Source organism: Podarcis liolepis, assembly GCF_965112155.1.
Source record: "Podarcis liolepis genome assembly, chromosome: 2".
Taxonomy (NCBI): Eukaryota; Metazoa; Chordata; class Lepidosauria; order Squamata; family Lacertidae; genus Podarcis; species Podarcis liolepis.
The window spans coordinates 112815867-112829002 of record NC_139555.1 but is presented as its reverse complement, the minus strand read 5'-3'; the positions used below and the strand labels follow the sequence as shown (position 1 = coordinate 112829002).

Below are 13136 nucleotides of genomic sequence, written 5' to 3'. Positions count from 1 at the left end.
AGAACAAGAACATACGTTTAAAGAAGATTGGAAAATGTTTACTGAATATATGGAGGAAAATTGTGTTTATTTGAAAACGTGGGCAGCTTTAAGATAAATTCAACAGTGTACATAAGTTTTGATGGATGAAATAATGGAACGCTGAATGGTTCAGTTTAGTTAAGTAAAATATGCAGGGATTTAGGTTATGCAAAATGAAACATGTATAGAGGAGAAGGGAAGTCATTGATATTTTAAGGCTCTATTTATTTTTAAGCTGCTTCTGCTCTGAAAGCGGCTCCTCCAGCTTCTACCGCGCGGCTTATTCTCGCAGGATCCTCCTCTGCTTTCCCCAGGGATCAACCCGCAAGGAAACGCCCAGGCAGTCTCGGAAAGGAGAAACGAAACTTAAAAAGAGGGTGTCTCTTAGGGCTCTCCAGGGAGACGCAGCGATGGCGGCCGTGCAAGAGCTCTGCGATGAAGCGACGTGCTCCGCCTGCCAGGACTACTTCCGAGACCCGGTGACTCTGGACTGCGGGCACAACTTTTGCCGCGCCTGCCTGGCGGGTCTCTGGGAAGGATCCGGCCTCGACTCTCCCTCCTGCTGCCCGGAGTGCAAAGAAGCCGTGCAGCCCAGGAACTTCAAGCCCAACCGGCAACTGGCCAACGTCGCGGAGCTGCTCAGGAAACTCCAGGAGGGAGAAGGGGGAGGAAGGCGCGCATCAGGCGCGGGGCAGTGGCGGATGTGCCAAGCGCACCAGGAGCCGCTGAAGCTCTTCTGCAAGGACGACGAAGCGCCCATCTGCGTGGTGTGCGACAGGTCCAAGGAGCACCGCGAACACCGCGTGTGTCCCATGGAAGAGGCGTCCCAAGAGTACAAGGTAGGGAAGTCACCGCGGTTGGGTGGGTATCTGCCGGGATGGCGCCACGCGCTTTTACGCGCTGCGCAACGAGACTCACTACTTGCGCGCACTGTTGTCATTTAGTCGTGTCCGACTCTTCGTGACCCCATGGACCAGAGCACGCCAGGCACTCCTGTCTTCCACCGCCTCCCGCAGTTTGGTCAAACTCATGCTGGTAGCTTTGAGAACACTGTCCAACCCTCTGGTCCTCTGCCGTCCCCTTCTCCTTGTGCCCTCCATCTTTCCCAACATCAGGGTCTTTTCCAGGGAGTCTTCTCTTCTCACGAGGTGGCCAAAGTATTGGAGCCTCAGCTTCAGGATCTGTCCTTCCAGTGAGCACTCAGGGCTGATTTCCTTAAGAATGGATAGGTTTGATCTTCTTGCCGTCCATGGGACTCTCAAGAGCAGTGGCGTAGCGTGGGTTGTCAGCACCCAGGGCAAGGCAAGTAATTTGCGCCCCCTAACCCCGTGGATTTGCGCCCCCTAACCCTAACCCCCAGATGTTGCGCCCGGTGCGGCCGGCCCCCCCTGCACCCCCCACGCTACGCCACTACTCAAGAGTCTCCTCCAGCACCATAATTCAAAAGCATAAATTCTTCAGCAATCAGCCTTCTTTATGGTCCAGCTCTCACTTCCATACATCATTACTGGGAAAACCATAGCTTTAACTATATGGGCCTTTGTTGGCAAGGTGATGTCTCTGCTTTTTAAGATGATGTCTAGGTTTGTCATTGCTTTTCTCCCAAAAAGCAGGCGTCTTTTAATTTCGTGGCTGCTGTCACCATCTGCAGTGATCATGGAGCCCAATAAAGTAAAATCTCTCACTGTCTCCATTTCTTCCCCTTCTATTTGCCAGGAGATGGGCCCAGTGGCCATTATCTTAGTTTTTTTTTGCTGTTGCGCTTCAGACCATATTTTGCGCTCTCCCTTTTCACCATCATTAAAAGGTTCTTTAATTCCTCCTCACTTTCTGCCATCAAGGTTGTGTCATCTGCATATCTGAGGTTGTTGATATTCCTTAAAAATATAAAGGGCAAACTGGCCTTGTCAAACACCGACATCGTGGGACAAAGGAAACTATTCCCGTGAAAAATCAAACATGGAAAATAAAAAGAAAGCATTGCCAGAAACATACAAGATGCACCACAAACAAATCGTTGTCAAGCGGCAACCCTCAGATGGGGTGGGGGTGGGGGACAGTGTGGAAGCTCGGATGGAGGGCACCTTCTCTTGTTTTCTTTTTTGCATAGGGTTGCGCCCCAGGAAGGTCAAGTCCATGCTGCAAACAAAACAACGCGGGAGGTAGCGGACAGCTGTGAGTCACTGGTCTCTGTAGCTGCAGCAGGCATTGTGACTGTGATTCTCCAGGCACACTCCATTGTCTCTCCAGGCAGACAAATGTATGGGTTTCCTAAGCTGTCTGTTGGCACTCGCCCACAGGGCCCTGTGCCTCCTGATTTTAAAAAATGTCTTTTTAAATTGGCAGGGTGCCCTGTAGCACTGACTTCCAGCTGCCAAGGCTTTTAATTCCCCTTCTCTGAAAAAACCTGGGCACAGGGGGCCTTCCAAGGAAGAGGGCAGGGCCGTTGGAGATTTGCTTTCTGGCTTCCTACTAAAAGACTCTTTTTCTAAGGGGGGGGTGAGAAAGGGGATTCCAGTGATGCTTGGAGGGGTGGGGGGGGGGACAGGGGAAGGGCAACCAGAGAGACTAGTGGTTGTGGCGTGTTTGTGGTGTGCGGCTATGGGTGGGCCAAATGATGTGAATCATTCAAAGGTTCTTCCTTTGAAGACTGGGGTGTGACTACTTTTTGCGTTGGAAATTGGTTTCGATTTTTTTTTTTTTTTTTAGCTATGCAGAATACCAGAATAATAACCCAGCTCCAGTTTAGGATTATGTTGCTGTTGTTGTTGTTTAGTCGTGTCCGACTCTTCGTGACCCCCTGGACCAGAGCACGCCAGGCACTCCTGTCTTCCACTGCCTCCCGCAGTTTGGTCAAACTCATGCTGGTAGCTTTGAGAACACTGTCCAACCATCTCGTCCTCTCTCGTCCCCTTCTCCTTGTGCCCTCCATCTTTCCCAGCATCAGGGTCTTTTCCAGGGAGTCTTCTCTTCTCATGAGGTGGCCAAAGTATTGGAGCCTCAGCTTCACGATCTGTCCTTCCAGTGAGCACTCAGGGCTGATTTCCTTCAGAATGGATAGGTTTGATCTTCTTGCAGTCCATGGGACAATCAGGGAGCAAAGACAAAAAAAATCCTCTGCACCCCATTCTATGGTCCTGATTTGAGCCAAGATCCCTGGGCTGCCCATTTGTGGGTCAAACTAGCACTCATGAAGATGGTGAGGGGATTCCCCAAAAACCTTAAGAGCTGCTTTTGGGGAGGGATGGGGAGGGCATAAATGGGAAGGGGAGGATGGGTGAAAGTGGGGAGCTAAGGTTTGCAGAATCCGGAGGGCAAAAAGTTAGCTACCTTGAAGATAGCTCAGTTGGCATAAGACACAATCTCAGGGTTGTGGGTTCGAGCCCCATGTGGAGCAAAAGATTCCTGCTTGGCAGGGGGTTGGACTAGATGATCCTTATGGTCCCTTCCAACTCTACAATTCTATGATGCTATGATTCTCCCCTAGCCCATCGTTCTCTGATCAGACGTGTGTTTTTTTTCCCCGGGCATCAGGTGGACTGACCTCTGAATAATTGAAATTGAAATACTTTATTGTCACTTGTACAACTTGTATACAGTGAGATTACACGAGCAGCCCCCACTCAGCTCTCTTAGTCTGAATACCCCTCGTTTACTGACTCACACCCACCAAACCCCAAAGTCCGTTGCCCTGTTGTGATCTTTTCATTCAGCAGCCTAACAGCCCACGGATAGAAGCTGTTCTTTACCCTGTTGGTGCGACTAATCCTGCTTCTGTATCATCTGCCTGAGGGCAGGAGATCAAGAAAGTGCCAGCCAGGGTGTGAATCATCCCTGAGAATTTCCCTCACTCTCCTGAGGCAACGCTCTTCCGCTATTTCATCCAGCGGATTCACGGGACAGCCCGTAATATCTTGTGCTGTACTCACCACCCTCTGTAGGAGGGTGAATGTCACAAAACTCTTTTATATTTTTTAAGGAACAAATCAAGGCCCGCCTAGAATCTCTGAAGGATGAGAGAGAGAAACTTGTGGAGCAGAAATCAGCTGAAGAGTTGAGGAGGCAGGAGTGTGTGGTAGGTATTTGTTCTTGCCGATCCTGCGTTAGGGCTCCCCAGGCCACCCCGTCACTAAAGAGAAATAGCCTCCTGTGTGTTGGCCTTTATAGGTGTTGTTCTGCGGAGGCTATGGACTCCTTAGACTAGGATGTACAGGGTGAAGCCATTTGATTGCTTCCCAGAATGCCCAGCTGAGCTGCTTCTTGTCGCTTTTCAAGAACATGGACAGGAAACAGATTTGTCACATACGCATCCTTGTTTACACACACATTCAAATCACCTGTGTGTTTGCTCCCCAAAGTGGCAGCTTGTTGGTCCCCCAGAACACAGTTGCCGTTGGAGGACTGATGAATGGAATGAACCGGAGGATGAGTAATAAACTTCCACAGGGGATGGTACCTGTTTATACCTGTTAGAATGTGTTTAGAAATCTGGGTGGGACGCGGGTGGTGCTGTGGTCTAAACCACTGAGCCTCTTGGGCCTGCCAATCAGAAGGTCGGCAGTTCGAATCCCTGCGGCAGGATGAGCTCCCGTTGCTCTGCCCCAGCTTCTGCCAACCTAGCAGTTCTAAAGCACACCAGTGCAAGTAGATAAATGGGTACTGCTGCGGCGGGAAGGTAAATGGTGTTTCCGTGCGCTCTGGTTTCCGTCACGGTGTTCCGTTGTGCCAGAAGTGGTTTAGTCATGCTGGCCACATGCTGTCTGTGGACAAACACTGGCTCCCTCAGCCTGCAAGCAAGATGAGTGCCGCAACCCCATAGTCGCCTTTGACTAGACTTAACCGTCCAGGGCTCCTTTACCTTTTTACCTTAGATTAGTTGGGCAAAACGCCCCATTACCTTAATTTATAGCAGTGCTTCCCAGACTGGGATCTCCAGCTGTTTTCAGACTACACTTCCCATCACCCTGACCCCTGGTCTTGCTAGTGAGGGATGATGGGAGTCGTAGTCTGAAAACAGCTGGAGACCCAAGTTTGGAAAACACTGATCTACAGCTTACAAAAGAGCTTTATTATGAACAGTCAGCATCCTTTGACTGAAGCTCCTCGTCTCCCCTTGCCCCTTTCCAAATTTCTTTGTATTTCCCCCACTCCGCCCACTTCCCTCCCGTAGGCGGGGTTAGAAATGGAGAAGCAGAAGATCAGAATTGCCTTTGAGAAGATGCAGGAGTTCCTTGAGGAGAAGCTGAACCTGTGGCTCGGCCAGCTGGAAGATGTGGAGAAAGAGATGGGGAGGTGGCAGGAAGAGAAGCTCTCCAGACTCTCTGAGGAGATTTCGCAAGTCAGTGAGCTGATTGTGGAGATGGAGGACAGGAGCCGGCAGCCTGCGAGTGAATTCCTGCAGGTGAGACTCAGCACAAAGGTGCCAGGTGGGCAGAAAGAAGGCACAAGCCTCTTGTTTTACGCAGTCAAGGAATAGAAAGGGCAAAGGAATTTCCTTGGCACGAAAAGGAACCCAGTGCTTGTTTTGTCTTGTGTGACTGACACATCTTCCCCCCTTTCTCTATTTCAGGACATCAGAAGTGCTTTGAGCAGGTATGGCTGTGGCGATCACACAGGGTCCCCGGGCGTTTAACGGTCTATTGATCCCTGTGTCACCACTGTGTTCACTTCCCTGCTGCCACCAACCAGTTACTCTCTGGTAAAACACTGAGTCCAGTCAGTTGTTAAAAGTGAACCAAAAAACCAAGTTCATTTTGCAAACATTAACAAGTTTATGGTTTCTCAGATAATATTCCTGTCAGTATCTTAACTTTTGTTTCTTGACCAGCCTATACCTTCCTAATACCTTCTGACTGTTCATTAAATAGATCTATATCCCGTGCTTTTTTTCTGGGAGTACCAGGGGGATGCATGCCACTAAACATTTTGTGAATCTAAGTTTGGCCACATTGACAGGCAGAATTTCAATATGAGTAGGAAAATGAGAGCACAGTGGAACCTCGGGTTGCAAACGTGATCCATACGGGAGGCACGTTCGCAACCCGCAGCGTTCGCAATCCGCAGCGCCACGTCTGCACACATGCGGGTCACGATTCTGTGCTTCTACACATGTGCAAAGTACAATTTAGTGCTTTTGCGCAAGCGCTGAAACCCGGAAGTAGCCCATTCCGGTACTTCCGGGTTCAGCGCGGTGTGCAACCCGAAAATGCATAATCTGAAGCGTCTGTAACCCAAGGTACCACTGTACCCCTAAACTTTTTTTAGGGGGGGAAAGCACTGTATATATCTATACAGTGGTACCTCGGGTTACATACGCTTCAGGTTACAGACTCCACTAACCCAGAAATATTACCTTGGGTTAAGAACTTCGCTTCAGGATGAGAACAGAAATCGTGCGGCGGCGCGGCGGCAGCAGGAGGCCCCATTAGCTAAAGTGGTGCTTCAGGTTAAGAACAGTTTCAGGTTAAGAACAGACCTCCAGAACGAATTAAGTTCTTAACCTGAGGTACCACTGTATATCTCTTCCTCATTCCCTACATCTATATATCTCTTCCTTATTCCCTGACCATATTCCCTTCCAGGAATGAGAAGAATTCAGCAGGGCACATGACAGACCTTTCTCTGAAGACGGAAGAGGCGCTCAGGTTTGCGTCGCAGAAAAACTCTGCTTTAGAAAAGGCTTTGGAGAGCTCTCAAGGTAATTCGGGTACCTTAAGGAGGGAAATGGAGGCAACAGGTCTCAGGGTATGCACCAGTTCCAGGCTGGGTTCAAGGAAAGTAGAAGAGTTTGGACTTGATATCCCGCTAAGGAGTCTCAAAGCGGCTAACAATCTCCTTTCCCTTCCTCCCCCACAACAAACACTCTGTGAGGTGAGTGGGGCTGAGAGACTTCAGAGAAGTGTGAGTGGCCCAAGGTCACCCAGCAGCTGCATGTGGAGGAGCGGGGAAGCGAACCCAGTTCACCAGATTACGAGTCCACTGCTCTTAACCACTACACCACACTGGCTTATCCTGTCCCTTCCCTGTTGGTTGTTCTTGGTGGTTCTTTTAAGACACAGGAATGCTGCATAAAAAAGAAAAAGAAAAAAGCCTGCTGCTGTGCTTTGCTTCACCATGGCTTAAATCTTTCTATCAATATGGATTTTTTTACTCCCCTTCAGTCTGAACAAGGGTAGTGTTGAAGGGGGTGGTGCTTGACTGAAGCAGCTCAGCAAGCACTGAACGAAAGCGGCCATGATTCATCCTCACAACAGCCCTGTGATGTAGGCTAGGCTATGAGACAACGACTGGCCCAAGGTTGCCCAGTGAGCCTCATGGCTGGGTGGGGATTCAAACCCTCATCCAGTGGCGTAGCGTGGGTTGTCAGCACCCGGGGCAAGGCAAGTAATTTGCGCACCCTAACCAGTGGATTTGCGCCCCTAACCCTAACCCCCAGATGTTGCGGCCAGTGCGACCGGGCCCCCCTGCACCCCCCACGCTACGCCACTCTGCAGCAGTAGCTTCAAAACCCACCTTGCCAGTTCCCAAAGGGCACCATGCACAGCAAAATCCAACGCCTTTCGTTTTTCTCATTTATTTTTATTATTACTATGTATCTTTAAAAGATAAACATTCAGCGTAACAAAGAACTTAAACCGGAAGCCTTTCTTTAGCACACACACACACCCTTAGGGGGATGATCCACCACTCATTTACTCGTGAGCAAGCCCGCCAAACTTGCTGACGAAACCGAAAGCCTCTTAACCCGCTGGCGAGAGGCTTAGCCGGGCCTCGCCCGCCCACCGGCTTCCTCTCGGAGGTTTTTGGGGAGCGCAGGGCGCGGCGAGGCCCGGTGGCGCGGCGGGGTGCGGAGGCTGCCCGTGCCGGCCAGGCGTCGGTGGCGGCGTCGGCGCTGCTGCAGCGGCTGCTCCTCCTGCGAGCAGTGAGTGGAGCGCAGCCGCAGCGGTGGCGGGGGGCGCGCGCGCTAGGGCGCAAGGCTGGCGGTGGCTGCGGGGAGCCCGGCGGAGGAAGGAACTTGTCCCTTCCCTCTGGACTCGCGCCCCCCCAGATGGTGCGGCCGGCACCCTTGGCACCCCCCACGCTACGCCACTGCCCTCATCTCCCAGATCCCAGACCTACAATCTAACCATTATACCACACTAGGTGCCTCTAGACCAGGCACCCCCAAACTTGGCCCTCCAGATGTTTTTGGCCTACAACTCCCATGCTCCCTAGCTAACAGGACCAGTGGTCAGGGATGATGGGAATTGTAGTCCCAAAACAACTGAAGGGCTGAGTTTGGGGGTGCCTGCTCTAGACCAGGGGTCAACAGACTTTCTCAGCAGGGGGCCGGTCCACTGTCCCTCAGACCTTGTGGGGGGGCAGGACTATTTGGGGGGGGGGGAGAACAAATTCCTCTGCCCCATGAATAACCCAGAGATGCATTTTAAATAAAAGCACACATTCTACTCATGTAAAAACACCAGGCAGGCCCCACAAATCACCCAGAGATGCAATTTAAATAAAAGGACACGTTCTACTCCTGTAAAAACACGCTGATTCCCGGACCGTCCATGGGCCAGATTGAAAAGGCGACTGGACTGGATCTGGCCCCCGGGCCTTTGTTTGCCTACCCATGCAGAAAGCAGAATTTTTGTTTTTTTGCATCGAGTCCTCCAGATGACCTATGAGTCAAAAATTCCTCCTAATTTTCATGAACAAAGCTTCCACAGGGGTTAGATTGCATCTGATCTTTATTGAGCCTTCGTTCAGATTTTTTTTTAATGAGGGTGGTTAAATGACTGCAAGCTGTCATGCTGATTTGTTGGTGTAGTACAATCCGCTGTAAATGGCCTAACCTAAAGTTCTGGTATGCAGTGGAATGGCTTTGCAATATACTGATGCCTTTGCAGAGGATTCAAGTGTTCTGCTGTTCTGGTGTAAGAAACCCACTTAAAAATAACTGCCGGTTCCCCAGATTACGTGACTACTGCCATAGGCGCCGACTCCATGGGGCCTGAGGGGGCCCGAGCCCCTTCAAAAATTCGTTTGGGGGGCTCCGCCCCCCCAATAATCTCGGGCGCCCCTCCAGCAGAGCGCCGCCGCCGCCCCTCCCCCAGCCCAAAATGCACAGGGTCGGGCTGCATGCCTCCTGCCCTCCCTCCCGAGCAAAAGCTCCACCCAATTTCCTTCGGAGCTGATTAATAGGCGCAGCACGCTCTCCCCTATTCGCTCACGAGGAGGCGGCGCCACTTTATTTGCATACTCATGAGCTTATTTATTATTCATGAGCTTTCATTTATTATTCATGGGCTCCCCCAATATTTTTTATAAGTCGGCGCCCCTGACTACCGCTCTTAACCACTACACCACACTGGCTGTGCATAAGCTTTCTGCAAGCAAAACAGGACAATTGCTGAATAAATAGTTACTCTGAGGGGAAACCCTCCAGCAATCCCCACAAAGTTCCACTTGGTTTGAGAGGGTTGTGGTTTTTTCCCAGTGGTGATATTTAAATTTGTTACTCTTCTTCTTAACAGATTCTCTGATGCAAGCCCTGAACAAAGGTAAATTATCCTTAAAGCATGTGTCCCACATTGATATGGGAAACTTCTGAGGGGATTGGGTTGTTACGATTATTATCAACAACAACAACAACATCCTTTATTGAATTTATAGACCACCCTATACCTGGAGGTCTCAGGGCGGTACACAGAATAAAAAATCAAAATAAAGTGGTACCTCGGGTTACATACGCTTCAGGTTACATACACTTCAGGTTACAGACTCTGCTAACCCAGAAATAGTGCTTCAGGTTAAGAACTTTGCTTCAGGATGAGAACAGAAATTGCGCGGCGGCAGTGGGAGGCCCCATTAGCTAAAGTGGGGCTCCAGGTTAAGAACAGTTTCAGGTTAAGAACGGACCTCCAGAGCGAATAAAGTACTTAACCCGAGGTACCACTGTATAAAACCACAAAATACATCATCAAAATAAGAAGGACAATATAGGATGTGGACATAAGCCCCTTGTTCAACGATGTGATGATCAGATGACATTTTGCAACTGACTGGGCCAACCTTTTGGGAAATTCAGTCAGAAGTATCTAGGCTGGGGGCTGGTTAGGGTTGATCTGGGGGAGTGTAGAAGGGTTGGCATGTTCATGAAGACAGGAGTGGGGTAGAGCCTAAGATTGTGAGGTGTGAACTCAGCTCAGCCGCCATTTCAAATCAGCAGACGGGCTCTTAACCTTATGAAATATACTTGGAGTCGAGAGTGGATTTCATGCTCTTTATTCAGCTGATAGTGGTGAGGAGGAATGGACGTTCCCCCAGAATGTCTACTTTATATACATTATTTACACAATGGGCCCCACGTGATTGGCTAATTCCAGGATTCTCCTGTAGGCCAATCAGGTTGCGGATTCACTTCCACCTGGAGCTGGATTGGGTGGCTCCTGTGGACCAATCAGACTGCTGCGTTCTGGACCCTATTGTTCTAGGACCAATCAGACTGCTGCATTCTGAATCCTGTTGTTCTAGGACCAATCAGACTGCTGCATTCTAAATCCTATTCAACTCAGTACATAACACCATACCTGTTTATTCACCTGTGAAACATCTTGAGGTGACTGAAAATAACCTCAACAATCAAAACGATTCCACATGTAAAATAAATCGGATTCAATGCAGATCAGGCTGGCATGGGGTCTACCATCACCCGTCTTCTCTCTCTGTCTCTCTTTCTGTCTGTCTGTCACGCAGTGAGTGTGACCCTGGATCCGGAAACTGCCTCCCCAAAGCTCCTCGTCTCTGAGGACCTGAAGAGTGTGAGAAGGGCAGGAAAGAAGCAGGATCTGCCCGACAACCCGGAGAGATTTGACTGGATGCCCTTTGTGCTGGGCCGCGAGGGATTCACCTCAGGAAGGCCTTGCTGGGAGGTGGAGATTGAGGCGGTAGACCAAGCCATGTGGGCTCTGGGTGTTGCCAAAGACTCAGTCAGGAGGAAGGGTCCGTTTAGGCTTAATCCGAATGAGGGGGTTTGGGCTCTGAAGAAGCAGTTTGGCGAGTCCTCGCCTTTTCAGCTCGTGGCTTTGAGCTGCCCCGAGCCGGTCTCCGTGACCGTAAGGCAACTGCCCAGGAAGATCCGGGTTTCCCTGGATTACGAAGGGGGTCTGGTGGAATTTTTTGATGCGGATGCCAACGAAAGTCTCTTCACTTTCTTTGCAGGGTCATTCTTGGGGGAGAAGCTCCGCCCCTTCTTCCTCTTGGGTTTGGGAGTCACTCTAAAGTGTTGAATATTTTTGTGGGGGTGTGTGTGTGATGAGCAGGGAAAACCCACCACCCTAAATAGGCAGCATTCTGGAACCTTCTCAGTGGTTGCTGTTATAAGACTTTTAAGGCCTCAAAAATAGAATAAATACTCGTAAATGCACACATATCTAAATATATGAACCATGTGTTTGAAATAGTACAGGAGAGCAATCCTGAAGCCATTTTGACTCTCCCAATGGCGTCAAATATTCCTCTGCAGTGAGGGGGAAGATGGGGGAAGCCTTCCCTTTGTGTTTTTGCTTACAAATCCTGTCTTAAAGGGCATATTTGTGCATGAATAGGGTGAGCCTGTGAGCTGGACTTGGGAACTAAATTATTAACCATCACAAAAGAATGGCCAGGCTGCCCAGGTAATGCAATCAGTGACCATTATCAGGTATCCCGGCAGGCAGGATTTCTGCTGTAGACTGCCTCCTTCTGTGATGTGTGTATGATGTTTTGGGGGTGGTCTTGGCCTACAGGGTGGGCAATTTCAAAAGGCTATATAGGGGTTTGCGCATCTTTGTTCGGGGTTCTCCTCCCTCCTGCGTGTGGTGAGTGGGGACCCTTTTGCAATAGTTTAATAAAGATCAGGCTTACTAGCTGCTTTGCTTCTCAATATACTCTGGTTGGCCTCTGTTATTTTCTCCTACCGATAGGGAACATTAGAAGGACTCTATATGGGCTCCTGGATACCTCATAAAGGAAAGAGGAGCAGTTTTTCTTTTAACATTGTGTACCTAAGATCATGGCCACTGGACCCATCACCTCCTGGCAAATAGAAGGCGAAGAAATGGAGGCAGTGAGAGATTTTACTTTCTTGGGCTCCATGACCACTGCAGATGGTGACAGCAGTCACAAAATTAAAAGATGCCTGCTTCTTGGAAGAAAAGCAATGACAAACCTAGACAGCATCATAAAAAGCAGAGACATCACCTTGCCAAGAAAGGTCTGTATAGTTAAAGCTATGGTTTTCCCAGTAGTGATGTATGGAAGTGAGAGCTGGACCATCAAGAAGGCTGATCACTGAAGAATTGATGCTTTTGAATTATGGTACTGGAGGAGACTCTTGAGAGTCCCATGGACTGCAAGAAGATCAAACCTATCCATTCTGAAGGAAATCAGCCCTGAGTGCTCACTGGAAGGACAGATCCTGAAGCTGAGGCTCCAATACTTTGGCCACCTCATGAGAAGAGAAGACTCCCTGGAAAAGACCCTGATGTTGGGAAAGATGGAGGGCACAAGGAGAAGGGGACGACAGAGGACGAGATGGTTGGACAGTGTTCTCGAAGCTACCAGCATGACTTTGACCAAACTGTGGGAGGCGGTGGAAGACAGGAGTGCCTGGCGTGCTCTGGTCCATGGGGTCACGAAGAGTCGGACATGACTAAACGACTGTTTTATGTCTCTCTCTCCCACCCCCACCCCCCACAGCTCTGAGGGCAGAAGTGAAGCCTGCTGCGGAAAGCAGCCTTAAAACAACAGAACACATGGGTGGATGTGTTAATCTGGCTGGCTGAAAATCACTTCCTTTATAGGCAGATTAGCAAGCATGTGTTTAAAAAATGCATCCCGTCTGCTTTGGCTCAAAGTTGTTCTCTCAAGGGAAAGACAACGCAGATTGAGGGAGCCATGTGAGGCCATGGGCGCAACCCAAGGGCACAACGGGGTGAGCTCCCGTTGCTCGGTCCCCGCTCCTGCCAACCTAGCAGTTCGAAAGCATGCCAAAAAGCGCAAGTAGATAAATAGGTACCACTCTGACAGGAAGGTGAACGGCGTTTCTGTGTGCTGCTCTGGTTCGCCAGAAGCGGCTTAGTCATGCTGGC

At 49.9% G+C, this 13136-nt stretch overlaps 1 protein-coding gene across 1 annotated transcript in view; it reads left to right on the top strand.

Moving 5' to 3' along the window:
- Window positions 1–339: 339 nt before the first annotated feature.
- LOC310700931 (uncharacterized protein) overlaps window positions 340–13136 on the top strand; it is a 28065-nt gene continuing 15268 nt past the window's right edge. Inside the window, exons 1-7 of the mRNA XM_083490884.1 lie at window positions 340–860; window positions 4001–4096; window positions 5192–5422; window positions 5591–5613; window positions 6603–6718; window positions 9540–9566; window positions 10762–11291. Of these exons, the coding sequence (XP_083347010.1) occupies window positions 432–860; window positions 4001–4096; window positions 5192–5422; window positions 5591–5613; window positions 6603–6718; window positions 9540–9566; window positions 10762–11291 (1452 nt within the window). The 5' untranslated portion in view covers window positions 340–431. The remainder of the gene's footprint in view (window positions 861–4000; window positions 4097–5191; window positions 5423–5590; window positions 5614–6602; window positions 6719–9539; window positions 9567–10761; window positions 11292–13136) is intronic.